This window comes from Hyperolius riggenbachi, chromosome 1 (assembly GCF_040937935.1).
Source record: "Hyperolius riggenbachi isolate aHypRig1 chromosome 1, aHypRig1.pri, whole genome shotgun sequence".
Classification (NCBI taxonomy): Eukaryota; Metazoa; Chordata; class Amphibia; order Anura; family Hyperoliidae; genus Hyperolius; species Hyperolius riggenbachi.
Window position 1 is genome coordinate 215,379,534 of NC_090646.1, and position 15,620 is coordinate 215,395,153.

At 43.9% G+C, this 15,620-nt stretch overlaps 1 protein-coding gene across 1 annotated transcript in view; it reads right to left on the minus strand.

The window, feature by feature from the left end:
* Positions 1-517: 517 nt before the first annotated feature.
* EXOSC9 (exosome component 9) overlaps positions 518-15,620 on the minus strand; it is a 49,541-nt gene continuing 34,438 nt past the window's right edge. The window contains exons 8-12 of the mRNA XM_068280377.1: positions 15,517-15,605; positions 15,294-15,440; positions 11,876-12,045; positions 2,182-2,257; positions 518-966 (exon numbers count right to left, since the gene is read on the minus strand). Of these exons, the coding sequence (XP_068136478.1) occupies positions 903-966; positions 2,182-2,257; positions 11,876-12,045; positions 15,294-15,440; positions 15,517-15,605 (546 nt within the window). The 3' untranslated portion in view covers positions 518-902. The remainder of the gene's footprint in view (positions 967-2,181; positions 2,258-11,875; positions 12,046-15,293; positions 15,441-15,516; positions 15,606-15,620) is intronic.

A 15,620-nucleotide genomic window follows, 5' to 3' on the forward strand; every position in this document is an offset into this window, starting at 1 on the left:
GCCCAAGTCTCCTGCGCTGGAATGGCAGTGTTCTGCTTGCAATAGGGTCAAATGCTGGAAACAGCACACAAACCACAACTGCAGCTTAGAAAACAGAGGCGCTGAATAAAAATGTAATGGCCGGTCCTGCAACCAATTGTATAAAAAACTCTCCAGAATATAAAAAGACACACCCAGGTTTATAGGGCAAAAACCACAGGAAAAACAAAAACTATAACCTGGTGTGTTCATGTTCTTCCCTAAATTGTGTCCTCCTATGTCTCCTCCTACACAGGGACCTTTTCTCCCCATTGATTGGGGAGAAAAAGTGTGTCTTATACTGCGGGAAATACGGTAATTGTTTCCACCATGTAGTAAAATGAGTTATTAGTTAGAATTACCATAAAATGCACCCTCCCAAGCGAAGATTACTTTAACTTTTTTTTCTAAAGGGGGCACCTTTTGTTGGCTGTTTGGATTGTCAAACTTGTTTAGCGTAGCCACACATATCACTGTTTTGCCATTATCTGTCAAACTATAGCATTTCTTTCTTATTTATTGTTTCCTTTTGTGCAGCACACCACTTTCAGCCATAATCATTTTCCAAAACTTAGTAGCCTTTTGTTAGTTCAGCAATACAGTCATGACTGTATACAGCAATTCCATATAAATTCTAAAAATCAGAAATTCTCTGGCAAGCCACTTTGTCCAGACCAGTAAAGATGCCAACCTCCATGTCCTACAAAGTCTTGGAATCCAACTGACTTCTGGATGCTTATGCTAGACTGATCTGGTCACATTAACTGACCACACCAAAGAATCTGATCCAGTCATATGCAAAACTGTGCATGTCCACTCTCCAGGCTTGTCTCATGATATACATCCATCCAGCTGGAGCTGTTGATGCCTGGACATTAATGAGCTTATTTCTTCTTACTTTTGGACTTCTTGTTGAATTTTTTCTCCTTGGTGGAAACTTCTGGTACACTAGGAACAAAAAGCATACATTGGAAGGTCACCATAAACTAGTCAGTTTTGTCTTACACAATTTGTCAACCTTTTCTGAAAGGTGTTCATATGGGGCTTATGTTGTGGTTTCTGGAATTTTTTTTTTTTTTTTATTTACTATGGAAACAAATTTTGTAAAAGTTATAATTTTCACTACAGCTCCATTACTATGGTTTCCCCATTACATTTCCCGATCCCTTATACCGATTACCCTGTTACTTTAGTCTTGCCCTACATTTCCCTGGTGGTCTAGTGGTACCTTATAGGCTTCCTTAGTGATATAGTTGCCCCCCCCCGCCCATACATACATTCACTTTGTGGACTAGTGATCCCCATATGCTTTCCTGGCAGTCTACTGGTCCTTCATAAGTTTCTATGGTGGTCCAATGAACCCCCATATGCTTCCCTAGTGGTTTAGTGGCCCCAATACATATTCCCTGGTAGTGTAGTCCCCCTCCCATAGTTTGGTTCCCTACAGCTTTCCAGGTGGATTAGCGGTCCTCTATAGGCTTCCCTGGTGGCCCCCAATATGAGTCCCGTGTAGTGCATGCCCCCCCCCCCCCCCAATATGCTTGCCTTATGATTTAGTGGACCCCTATAGCTTCCCTGGTGGTCTAATGGCCCTTCCATATGCATGGATTGGCAGCAAGTAGCATGGTGGTTATTTACTCACCTTCCCTAGTTCCAGCAGCAAACAACTTCCCTCTGCACCGCATCCAACCTCACACTGCCACAAGTTTAGGGTCCAGGTTTGACAACATCAGCCTTACTAAATACTAAAGGCAGTGCAAGGCTAGATGCGCTGCTGGGGAGTGGAGTGACTATCATTGGGGGAACAAGGAGATGTGAGAGCTAGTCCCTCCTCCTCCTCTGCTTTACTTTAGTGATCATAGTGATAACTTGATCAGGAGCCAATCTGCATTTTTTTAAAGTAAGGTACAGTATATGGTCTTCAGAATACTATTATAAATTACGAGCACAACTATGTATGTATTTGTGTACACACATAATGCAACATCACTCACTGACTGAAACCAGTCACATTTTATATTACATATAATTTTGAAGGATAGAGCTTTGCTAATCTATTTGAGAATCTGATGTGTTTTGGGGAATTCAACTTTTTTTTCTGAAAACTGCATGTTTAGAAGTTGGCCTAATATCACAGGTACTTCATTTTTAGAAGAAGGTTACCTGGGCTTAGATTTTGTCTCGGGATGCAATACAATCACCTCCTCCTCTTCACTATCAGACACCATAATAGCATCCTCTGCAACACACAAGAAAGACAAAAATTACTTACGGTAATGTCTTTTCCAGAAGTCAAAAGGACAGCAACCTTGAGACTTGTCTCCTTCCATGACCCACTGGACAGGAAGCTAGATAAGAATTTGCATAACAGATTAGATAGGGATTAGACAGGTATATATAACATAGTTCCCTCTTACCCCATCAGTTAAAAAAAAAAAAAAAAAAAAAAAAAAAAAGACTCCACACAGAATGATGCTTCAAAATAAATTTTAATAAGACAAACATCCGGGTGGGTAGCAAGGGTGCTGTCCTTTCGACTTCTGGAAAAGACATTACCGTAAGTAATTTTTGTCTTTCCCAGAACGTCTCAGGACAGCAACCCTGAGATGATATACAAGATCAATTTGGGGGGGGGGGGGGGGGGGGGGGGGGGACTACAGCTTGCAACACTTTCCTGCCAAAACATAAATCAGAATTTGACAATTCATCCAGTTTATAATGTTTGACAAATGTATTGTGATTTGACCAGGTGGCTGCCTTACATATTTGCTCGATAGTAGCTCCTGCCCTCTCTGCCCAAGAAGTAGAGACAGCGCTCGTCGAATGTGCTTTGATTGTAGATACAAGCTGCTTCCCCTGATGAAAGTAGGATAAAGCAATTGCCTGTTTAATCCATCTGGCAATTGTTGGCCTAGACGCTTGCTTGCCACTGAATTTCCCTGCAAACAGTACCAGTAAAGCATTAGATTTTCTCCATGACTTGGACCGCTGAAGATATTCGATCACACATCTTCTAACATCTAAACAATGCAATTTATCCTCTTTTTGATTGGAGGGATTGTTACAAAAAGATGGTAAAAAAAATCTCCTGGGATCTGTGAAATTTGGAAGAAAGGATATATCGAGCCGTAGCGTAATCCTGTCTTATCTGATCACACAATAAGGTTCATTTATCGAAAGGGCTCGTAGTTCTCCTATCCTTCTGGCAGTTGTTATTGCTAACAAAAAGGCAGTCTTTAATGTCAACAGCTTATCAGATATATCAGAAATAGGCTCAAAAGGTGATTCACATAGAGCTTGCAACACCGTGTTTAGGTCCCATGATGGGATCTTTGACTGGATAACTGGTCGAAGTCTCTTTGTTGCCCTAAAAAAATCTGATCACATACTCTTCTTCTGCTAATCTTCTGTCTAGGTAAACACTTAGAGCCGATACTTGTACTTTTAACGTGCTGATGCTAAGACCTTTTTGAAATCCACATTGTAGAAATTCCAGCATCGAATTTGAGTGTGATGTATTCATATCATTCTTCACACACCAGGAGAGATATGTTTTCCAAGCCTTATGATATATCTGGCGTGTAATCTTTTTCCTACTCTGAATAAGTGTTTCTGATAATCTATTAGAGAAACCTTTGCCCTTTAATATCCTCCATTTAGGCTCCATGCCGAAAGCCGAAGAAGAGTCAGATTGGGATAATATGCTGGGCCCTGGCTCAGTAGATCCAGAGGACATGGAAGGATCAGATGATCTGAAGCTAAGCGCTGAAGTAGAGCAAACCAAGGTCTCTTGGGCCAGAAAGGAACAATCAGAATGACTTGTGCTTGGTCTCGACATATCTTGTTCAAAACCTTCGAGATGAGATGTAGAGGGGGAAAGGCATACATCTTGTGCTGACTCCAGCTGATTGAGAATGCATCCACTTCCCATGGATTGTCTTGTGGGCACAGGGAACAAAATAGAGGGCACTTCGCATTGATTCGTCTCGCAAACAGATCTACCTGCGGGGCACCCCAGAGATCCGATATTTCCTGAAATATTCGATCGTTCAGACTCCATTTGTCCTGAGAGAGGTTCCGTCTGCTTAAATAATCTGCTAGATAGTTGAGAGTCCCTTTCAGATGTACTGCTTTTAAGGAAAGCAGATTCTTTTCTGCCCAATGAAGAATTCTTGATGCTTGGGACCTTAAAACACTGCTCCTTGTGCCCCCCTGGCGGTTCAGGTGAGCCACTACTGTACTGTTGTCCGTACGAATAGTCACATGGGATTGGTGAACCTGAGTCTGGAATGCCTGAAGTGCTTCCCATACAGCTTGCAACTCCCTGCTGTTTGAAGATAGTTTGTGAAGACGTGCAGACCATTGACCTTGTGCAAGAAGAGTATTTAGATGCGCTCCTAAACCCCAGGAGCTTGCGTCTGTTGTTATTACAGTCTGGGTTGGAAAGTCCCAAAGATTTCCCCTGGAGAGGTGACTTGCCTCCAGCCACCAAAGAAGAGAGTGCTTGACACTCTAAGGGATCTGAAACTTCTTGTCTAGGGAAGACAGCCGCTTGTCCCATTTGGATAAAATCCAGGTTTGAAGTACTCTCGAATGAAGTTGACCCCACTGTACTGGAGGGAATGATGCAGTTAACAATCCCAGTAATGCCATAGCCTTTCTTAGAGAAATGATCTTCATGCTCTGAAAAGAAAGAACAGAATTCAGTAAAACAGTGGATTTTCTGGGAGGCAAAACAAGTCTTTTATTGCCAGTACAAATCTCAAAACCAAGGAACTCCATATTCTGTTGAGGTTGTAAAGAAGATTTCTCCCAATTAATCACCCACCCAAGGGACTGAAGAAAATCAAGCGTGAACTCCGTTTGGAGTCTTACTGAGTGGACCGAAGGACCCCAAATAAGTAAATCGTCCAGGTAGGCCATAATCTGTATAGAGTAATCTCAGGACAGCTAAAACTTCCGCCATAACCTTGGTAAACAGCCATGGGGCTGACGATAAACCAAAGGGGAGGGCATTAAATTGAAAATGTCTTACCTCTCCATGTAGAACCACTGCGAACCTCAGGAATTGCTGTGATTCTAGGTGAATCGGCAGATGCAGGTAAGCGTCTTTGAGATCTAGAGAGGTTAACACACAGCCTTCTTGCAGCAGATTTAACACTGAGCGAATGTTGTCCATTCGGAATTTCCTTTAACGGACTGACCCGTTTAATCTTTTCAGATTCAGGATAAACCTGTAGTTCCCCTGAGGCTTTTTTATTAGGAACACTGGAGAGTAAAATCCTAGACATTCCTGGCATCTTGGGACTTGTCTGATGACACTTTTTTCTAGCAGAGAGTTTACTTCGTTTAGTAGTGCCTGTGCCTGGTCTGGACTGTTTGGAGAGGGAGTCAAAGAACTGTGTCGGTGGGCGCCTGATAAACTCTATTTTGTATCCCTGTAAGATTATGTTTAACAACCAATTGTTCTGGAATGTCTCCTGCCATCTTTCGAAGTAATGGACTAGTCTGCCGCCCACCGGGATCCTGGCGTCATTGTTTTGATGGAGGGTTTGGATTGGCGTAAGAAGGATTTCCTCTTGGTCGCTGTGCTTTATTTGGCACCCACTTTTTCTTCTGGATACTTCTATTTTCTGTTTCTTGTTTTCCTGAAGGACGAAAGGAACGATTGAAACGAAAATTTCTCCGCTTAATTGGAAAATTTTTCTTTTTATCTGCAACTCTTTCCAAACTTTCTTCCAGCCTTGTTCCAAACAAGAGATTGCCTTCACATGGAATACCACATAGTTTAGACTTGGAAGAGGTATCTCCTTGCCAGATCTTTACCCATACTCCATTTCTAGCAGAATTCACTAGAGCTGTTGTTCTAGCTGTTAGACGTACCGAGTCATCTGCAACATCCGCCAGATAAATAGTAGCATGTAGAATTTTAGGAAAGGCATTCAATATTTCATCTCTAGGTATGCCTGACGCTATCTGTGATTGTACTTCCATTATCCATAACTTTAGGGATCTAGCCACTGCAGTAGATGCTACCGAAGGCTTGAAGTTTAAAGAAGCTGCTTCCCATGCCCTTCTCAAGATGTTATCCATTTTCCTGTCAATTGGATCTTTCAGGCAACCAAAATCATCAAATTGCAGATCCGACCTTCTGGACACTGGATAGTGAAGGGTCAAGTTTAGGTGAGGTTCCCCAAAACTTTTGATCTTCTGCGCTATATGGGTATCTTTTGGCCAAAGACTTTGGCCAAAAGGCTCTCTTCTCAGGATTGTCCCATTCTCTCTTAATGATGTCCTTAAGACTACTATGCACAGGTATAAAGGACACTTGAGGTTCAGATAAAGTTTCATACATTTGATCTAGGGGTGTTAATGTTTTCTTTTCTGTAGTAATTCCCATTGCGGTGTGCATGGCCTCTAACAGTTCTTTCATAAAGTCAGTGGAGAAAGCAAACTTATGGCATTTAGTACTCTTTTCCTCCATCTTATCCGTCTCAGAAGGCATTTCATCAAAAGAGGAAATTTCTATTTCTCCCTCAGATCTTTCTGATTCTTCTGAAACAACAACCTCTAACTTCCTCTTTTTTGTAGGACTACCCTCAGGAGCCTGATCCGGCTTTTTCATAGCAACAGAGCCCGAGGGCCCAGGTAGTACCGCCAAATCTGACCTCAGTGGAGAAGCGGCTGAGCTTTTCATAGTTTCAACTGCTGAGGAGATTTCTGCTCTAATCCATCCTTTTAAATCTTTAAACATAGGAGATTCTTCTCTGACAACCTTATCTGTACAAGACTGACATAACGGTTTAGATGAGGATGAAGACAAATGACCCTTGCAAACTGCACATTTCTTAGAAGGCTTGTGAGATGATTTAACTTCGGAGCCTTTAGATTTATCACTGTCAGTCTTATCAGGCTTGTTAGGGAGTTCTGCTTTATCAGCCTTAGCCTCTGATTTTTCATCCGTTTTCCGAGGTTTAGGCTAAAAAATAAACACAAAGACAAAAAACCCAAATCAGCCTGATAACCCTCAATTAGCCAATATGAATCATAGAACCACAATTATGCATACCAGAGAGGGTACGGAGCTTGACTCCACAGAGCCCTGGGAGGAAGATCCAGATGCAGCCTCCATAGTCACAAACACCATCGAGTGACTAAGTACAGCTTAAATAGCTTCAAAATACCTTTACTGGCCCACCCACTGAATAAAAAAAATCATCCCCCATAAACAGCCTACCAGTGTCTGTGTCCCTCCGGAGGATCACGCCAGACTCTATTCAGCTGCACAGCGAAGTCTGTGCAAAAACGCCGCTCTGGAGCGCACGCCGGGCCAGGAGACTTCCTGCTTCCGGCTTCTGGTCGTGTGAGGTGCCGATCACGTGATCCGCAGGCGGGACTTCCGGAATCCGCCGATCTTTCGCATCCTGGGGAAGGCTATAGCGGGCAGCGTGATCCCGCGCTAGGACAACTAGCCTGCGCAGACCAAGAGGATCACCACAGCCGCGGCTCCTGCAACTAGCATGGGTGGCCAGCCATACCCCACACCTAGCATCCTGCTGGACAGAATAACAACTGATGGGGTAAGAGGGAACTATGTTATATATACCTGTCTAATCCCTATCTAATCTGTTATGCAAATTCTTATCTAGCTTCCTATCCAGTGGGTCATGGAGGGAGACAAGTCTCAGGGTTGCTGTCCTGAGACGTTCTGGGAAAATATAGAATAAACATTGAACAACAGAAAATGAATGCTGTAACTTAGGTCTTGTGCACAAGCTAGACAGATGATTCTGGGTCGAGTCCTCCCCCCCCCCCTACCCATACATGTAATTAAGGCATTGGGAAATTTGGGTTCAGCATAAAACCAGAAAAAGTCTCACCCTGTACCTGCAAAAGTCCAGGTGGCATTAATTACTACTCCCCTCCAGGCTGGCATTGACACTGGGGGGGGGGGGGGGGGATGTAGTAATTGGAACTTAATTCGGCCTCTGAAGTACACTATTTTTATTGCAATTTGGACGGCTTTTGACGGTACCCAAATTACTGACTGAGCACCGCTATAGCCATAATTCACATTACAGCCTATGGCGGTGCAGGCTGCGCCCAAAATTTCCAAAGCCACTTCGGCCTGACTCGCCACACCAGTCTTACCCAAGAAGTTCACACTGGCAGTTCATAACGGCCTGCTCACTGGAATAGCCCTGAATCGGCCCATAAGTCGAAACACTTTACCATCTCTGCCCCCCCCCCACCCCCCCCCCCCCCCCCCCCCTTTTCTTTTTTTATAGCATATTTACAAACCAAATTGTATTTTACACTATTATATAGGTAGAAAAAAAACAGTTTTGTAAAAAAAATACCTTTTAACCACCCTGGCGTTCTATTAAGATCGCCAGGGCGGCTGCATGAGGGTTTTTTTTAAATAAAAAAAAAACTATTTCATGCAGCCAACTGAAAGTTGGCTGCATGAAAGCCCACTAGATGGCGCTCCGGAGGCGTTCTTCTGATCGCCTCCGGCGGCCAAAAATAACACGGAAGGCCGCAATGAGCAGCCTTCCGTGTTTGGTTTCTCCTGTCGCCATGGCGACGAGCGGAGTGACGTGATGGACGTCAGCCGACGTCCTCCGCCTCCGATCCAGCACTTAGCGCTGGCCGGAACTATTTGTTCCGGCTGCGCAGGGCTCAGGCGGCTGGGGGGACCCTCTTTCGCCACAGAGCGGCGGCGATCGGGCAGCACACGCGGCTGGCAAAGTGCCGGCTGCGTGTGCTGCTCTTTATTTCATGAAAATCGGCCCAGCAGGGCCTGAGCGGCACCCTCTGGCGGTAATGGACGAGCTGAGCTCGTCCATACCGCTAAGGTGGTTATTGGCTAACAGAGTTAAATTATGCAAGCTTTCTGGGATCTAGTCCCCTTCTTCAGGCATATTTCCAGATGTTAGCTGAAGTAAAACACTGATGAAGGTAAATCGTAAACACGAAGATGACAGTTGTGCTGGTTACTGTTTATCGGTTAGGTGTCAGGTGATCAGCAGGCTGGAGCCAGTGAGTTAGTGCAACCATACATAAAATCCAGCAGGTTTCTATAGATCATGAAGCCAAGTCAATTATGTTGAATAAGGAGTCATGAATCCTGTTCCACAATTTAAACCTTCTGTTAATGTCTTGAACATTTTTATAAATTTGTACTCAGAAATCTTTCTTGCTTGTTCATTTTTGAAGTTGCACTTAAGAACAAGTACTTTTAGATCTTGCATGCTGTGTCCTGGTTCACAGAAGTGTTGGCCCACTGGCGTGTCCATATTATCCTCATCGATTTTAAAGTGGTGATGGTTCATTCTTGTGCGCAGTTTTTGTCCCGTTTCTCCTATATAGATTCCTCTTGAGGGGCATTTTATGCAGAGTATCATGTATACAGCATTGGATGACTCGCAGGAAAATTGGTCTTGTATTTAATGATATTTCTGTGAGTTTGGTATTTGTATTTGGCTTGTGCCCAAGATAAGGGCAGGTCTCACACCTTGTGATATTGCAGGGTAATGTGCCTGGAGTTTCTGGTGTAGATAATGCACTTCTGATAATCATTTGTCTCAAATTAGGAGGTTGTCTGAAAGCAAGCAGTGGTAAATCAGGAACAACTTCCTTCGGGCGTTTGTCTTTGTGGAGTATCGTTTGTAGAGCTTTCAATATCTTCCTCAGTGTCTTTAATATTGGGTTGTAGGTGACCGCAATTGGGATTCTGTTGTTTTCAGTCTTCGGGGTGTACTTCAACAGCTCCTCTCTTGATTTTTAAGTTGCTCAGTGTATTTGATCATCAACGATTTGTGGATGATATCCCTGATCTACGTAGTGACATAAGTTGTCTACCTCTGTCCTCTGAATTAGAATATATTCGGTTATACCTCAGAGCCTGGCTGTAAACAATAGATTTTTTTGGTGTGTTCTGGGTGGAAACTCTTTCAATTTAGGTAAATATGCCGGTCAGTTGGTTTACGGTATATGGATGTTTGTAAAATTCTATCTTGTATATAAAATTGTGGTATCCAGGAAACTGACATGGGAGGTTGAAAAGCTGAGCGTTTAAACTTGATATTCTTGTGGTACTCTGAGAAGTTTTTGTGGAATCTGATTAATTCTTCCTGTGATGCTGTCCAGATTAACCTCCTTGCCGGTTATCCCGAGCTCAGCTCGGGGTAACCTGCGCAGGAGGATTTCTCAGGCCCCGCTGGGCCGATTTCTATCAAATAAAAAAGGAGCACACGCAGCTGGCACTTTGCCAGCCGCGTGTGCGCCGCGTGCAGCGGCGATCCGCCGCGTGCAGCGGCGAAAGAGGGTCCCCCCAGCCGCCCAAGCCCAGCCGGAACAAATAGTTCCGGCCAGCGCTAAGGGCTGGATCGGAGGCGGCCGACGTCCATGACATCACTCCGCTCGTCGCAATGGCGACGAGGAAAGCGAAACAAAGAAGGCCGCTCATTGCGGCCTTCCTTGTTACTTCTGATCGCCGGAGGCGATCAGAAGTGCGCATACGGAGCGCCCTCTAGTGGACTTTCATGCAGCCAACTTTCAGTTGGCTGCATGAAATAGTTTTTTTTTTTTTTTATTTAAAAAAAACCCTCCTGCAGCCGCTCTGGCGATCTTAATAGAACGCCAGGGAGGTTAATAGGATATAGTCTAAATCTGAAGCAAGCCCATGTTTTAATTTCACAAATTGAAAGGAAGTTTTCATCCAATCTGGCCATAAATAAATTAGCATACTGGGGTGACATCTTTCCCATAGCACTTCCCATTGTCTGTAGATATACATCATTCCCAAATGAAAAATAGTTAGTATATACCTGATAAGGAAATGTTGGCAAGCTGCAATACCGTCCTCATGTGGAATGTTTGTATAAAGGAATTCAACATCCATTGTAGCTAGGATAGCACGCTCTGGGATCGGACCCATGGCGCATGCGCAATTAACCTGCGCATGCGCCATACTGTCACACTGGCCGCCGTGATGACACGAGGCGGCCGGCATGGTGACATCAGATGTGACATATGAGGAAGAAGGAGCCCGACACTTGGGCCAAGTGTGGCCGAGAGCCGCCGGGCAGCCATTTCTGACTAGGCCCTGGGACAAGAGTCAGATGGACGCCGTGGGACCTCCCGACCTACGGTGGACTGCAGAAAGCCCCAGGCGAGTACCAATTTAGTTTTTATTCAGCGCTCGGAGTCCCTTTAAGTTACCTCCTCTGTAGTTATTTTCAAAATTCTGGAGTTATTTTAAGGATTGAAGAGTTAACTTTCGAGATCTCACCTTAACTTAAAGACAGAAGAGTTAACTTTAGGTTTGCCTGAGGTAAAATGTTTCCTGAATACTACATGCCTTATCACCATGGTGATAACTCTAGAAACGTTATTAAAGACAGGAGATAAGCTTAGTGAATTGAGGCCTATGATACATACACTACACAATACATACATAGACATATGACTGGTTGGCATTAGATTGTGAGCCCCTCTAAGGGACAGTTAATTGACAAGACAATATACTCTGTACAGCACTACGGAAGATGTCAGCGCTATATAAATACATAATATGTTACATAGCTGCATTCCTCTTCATGCATGAGCGTGGCCATATTGTGCTTGCACATAAAGCTAAAGTTGCTTTGGCTTAGTGTGCAGACACAGCCCTGCTTGCACAGATGCAACATGCTCGTACATGAAGAGGATCAATGGCGGAAACTTCAAATGGGTCCCGCGCTGGGCAAGGACGTGGGAAGACTGAAGGATCCAGAGGCTTCCTTCTTTGTAAGCAAGTATCTTTTTTTTTTTTTGTAAGTAGCAAACCGCCTCAGGTTCTCTTTAAGCTTACCTTTCAAAGCTTTCTTTGTGGTTCCTGCAGCAACTGTCTGATCTTCTGGCACAGAGGCAGCTTCTTCACAATCTTCATCATCTTCTGAGTCCTCCAATTCTCCCCATGCATTTCCAGTACCCTCTCCAATCTGAGCAGTTCCAGCAGCCCAGACAACTGGCTCTGCCAAGCTTATGATCGTATGTTATGGAAGAATCATGTAACCATTTACTGTTTAAGGGACACCCGAGGTGAAAATAAACTAATGAAAACAATTGTATCTATCCTCCTCCTAAAAATGACTTTTAAAGATATTCCACAGTTTTATTTTATATTTAAATCTACTTTACGTTTTTGCTCAATTACACATTCATTGAAGTATGCCAGAGCTAAAAATATATGAACTATTGACCCTTTTTATCTCTCTTATCAGTGAGGGTCACACTGTAGTCTGACCCAGTCCTGATTCAGACAGGAACTGCTACTTACATACCTGATGTTTAAAGGAAACCAGAGCTCAGACAAAGAAAACATTTTTTTTTATACATACCTGGGGCTCCCTCCAGCCCCATCCGCTTGTATCGCTCACACGCCGCTGTCCTCCAATGTCTGCAGCTCTGGTACCAGGTCCCCGCACTTCCGTCAGTCGGAGCCAGTCTACGCAGGAGAAGTGCGCTGTTTGCGCATCTCTCCAGCAGCTGCTGGAGAGATACATAGAGGGCACATTCTCTTACGACAGACTGACGGAAGTGCAGGAACCCGGTACTGGAGCTGCAGAAATTGGAGGACGGCGGCGTGGGAGCGATACAAGCGGATGGGGCTGGAGGGAGCCCCAGGTATGTACAAATCTTTTTCTTTGTCTGAGCTCTTGTACACTTTATTTCAAGCAATGAAAGAAAAAAAAAAAAAAAAAAAAAGGAACACAGCCTAGTTATTTGTGTGCTAGGCACTGTACATACACATGTCTATCTCTTCATGTCACATCAGGTATCCTTTAAAGGTACAACTAGATAAATATTTAGGTCTCTTTCACAGTGGGACATTAAAGTCGCACGTTATAAAAAATTATAACGCAGACTAACGCACAGCAATACAAAGTCTTTGCGACATTCACAGTGCACACGTTGCGTTGTGTGTAGCAATATTTAGCAAGTGCTGCATGCTGTGCGTTTAGCAATAAATTTGCTGCGTTGTGTGTTGCACATGCCCAGTAATGTTTTTGGTTTTGTTTTTTTAAATGTGACACATGCGCCATTTTCGTTCCATCAGTATGCAACGAAAACGGCGCACCAAGAGACAACGCAGTGCAAAAGAACGTTCAATTTCATGACCTACATGCGCTGTGTTAGGGGCACGTTGTGCGACTTTAACGTCGCATCAAACGCAATGTTCCACTGTGAAAGAGGCCTTAAGAGGAAGTGGTGCGGATTTATCAAGACAGGTGTGAAGAAAGCTGGACTAGCTACCCAGATCTAACAATCAGAATTCTAGCCTCATTTATATAATTTAAACCTCATCAGGTCCCCAAGGAAGCTCTACTTTTTTTGTCATCTCAAATTACAATGACTCCATCAGGGAGAATCCCTCATCTTCCCTGCACAGCTGCAATGTGGTCTTAGCTATTCAAAGTGTACATTTAAAAGCCCTCATTCCACTCCGTGAGCAACTTATGCCAGATGCTCATACCACCCAGCACTATAGAAGAAACTTAGGGCTTGCCCACACTTCCGTGCAGTTTGCTCTCTGCTGCACGGCTGATCCCATTCAATCACAATGAATGGGGTAACACTGTAGTACAAAATGCATGCAGCAATGCATCCTAGGAATGAACTGCCATGCAGCACATCAGGGATGCTCATCCAGATTCCAGATATCCGAACTATCCAGATATCAGAACGTTTTTCTGGTATCCGAACTCTGATACGGATTCCAGATAGCTGGATAAATCTGGAATGCACTATCCGAGCGAATCCGTATACGTATTAGGTATCCAGAAATCCGTCCAGATACCTAGTTCGAGTACGTGATCCAGATAACGTAACCACGGAGATGATGTCCATGACGTCACTGAGCCAATCAGAGGGCTCCCAGCCGAAGCCCTAGCAACCAATCACAGAGGGGAACCCTGGCCAGCTCCTCCTGTATATAAGGCGGGCGCCATAATGATAATCTCATCCTTGCTTGTGACTGCTCACTGAGAGACCTCTCCAGTGCTGTTGGCTAAGCAAGTGCTGTATGACTGTGTTAAACCAAGCGTTTTTGCTCCTAAACACATGTACTACACCAGTATTTTATTGTTTTTTAGTTAGCTAGCTTGTATTTTGATTTTAGTCAGTGTGACAGTCAGACTTAGTGCTGTAGCTGCTAGGCTAGGGCCTGCTGTGTGCACAGGCTAGGCCTGCTGCCAGCCTTAGCTACAGTATAGCTTGTAGGTTATTAGGGATTAGATTACTGTACTACTAACTTTTCTTCTTTTGTATTATACCTCCCCACATAAACAAACAATTTCTTTAAACAAACATCATGCTTCATGCATCATTTACTATAAAAGACGTTTTGGAAGCAATTTAAAGGCCACTTCCGGATTTCAGTCCGGATTTCGGACTTGCCGGATAATGGGTTTGGATATCTGGATAGACTCGAATTTACTACCGGTCGAATCCAGATATCTGGATTTATCCAGATTTTTTGCTATCCGGATCTCCCCGGATATCAAAAAGAGGTATCCCAGCACCACTACAGCACATAGCACTCTGTCATACAGAGTTGTCAATGCACATTCATCCTCCATTGAGGGCTGATCCCATTTAATCACAATGAATGGGGTAACACTGTACTACAAAATGCATGAAGCAATGCATTCTTGGAATGAACTGCCATGCAGCAGATAGCACTCTGTCATACAAGAGTTGTCTATGCATATTCATCCACCTTCTACATTACCTCAATGGACAGTCTGTAGCAGTGTCAGTGAAACCACTATAGCCATTGCTACAGAATCCACCTGTATTCTGCTGATTTCCCATGACCGTTAGCTCATTTGCAGTCTTACTGTATGGCTTCAGTGGGTGGTACTACCTGATGATTCATTCAGTTTTGCTGTCTCAAAAATTCAAAGAAATTTTTTAGTATAGGGTTTGTTTGATCAGTGGAAACTCCACCACTTTCTTCTCGATTGCACCCCCTGCAGTCTGCTGTTGGTGAAGCAATAACAGGAACTATATTCAGCAGCCATTATTTCATATGGTAGTTGTGTGGATTACAGCCAGAGTCACTGCTGCTGCAGTATTACTAATATCACTGCTGTACATGAATTTGGACAGGCATTTCAGAGGTCTTGGACTACAGTCCAGACAAATGTTCACATTTGCTTGAGGTACACAGACATTTTTATAGCTGTGCGAGTTTAGCCACACCTACACATCTGACAGAAGGATACTCATCCGATGGAACTTCTGACTTGGCAATGATTTCCTCAGCTTTACCTCCGACACTGGATGTGTCTACGGGGATTTTTTCAAACTTAAGAGCAGTTATTTTCTGATCTGGAAGGGACTCTGCAAAGCCAAACTTGCCTCCTTCCTTCCTAAAAAGAGAGAGATAGAAGATGACATGCTACTCCTTTACACTGAGCATTACCACAAACACACACCTTCACTCACCTGGCTTTTCTGTCATTCTCTAGGGCTTTCTGGATCAGTTCAGTAATCTCAGCCACCTTCACACCAGCTATTTTACTGCACCTCAGAACCTATGGCAACCATAC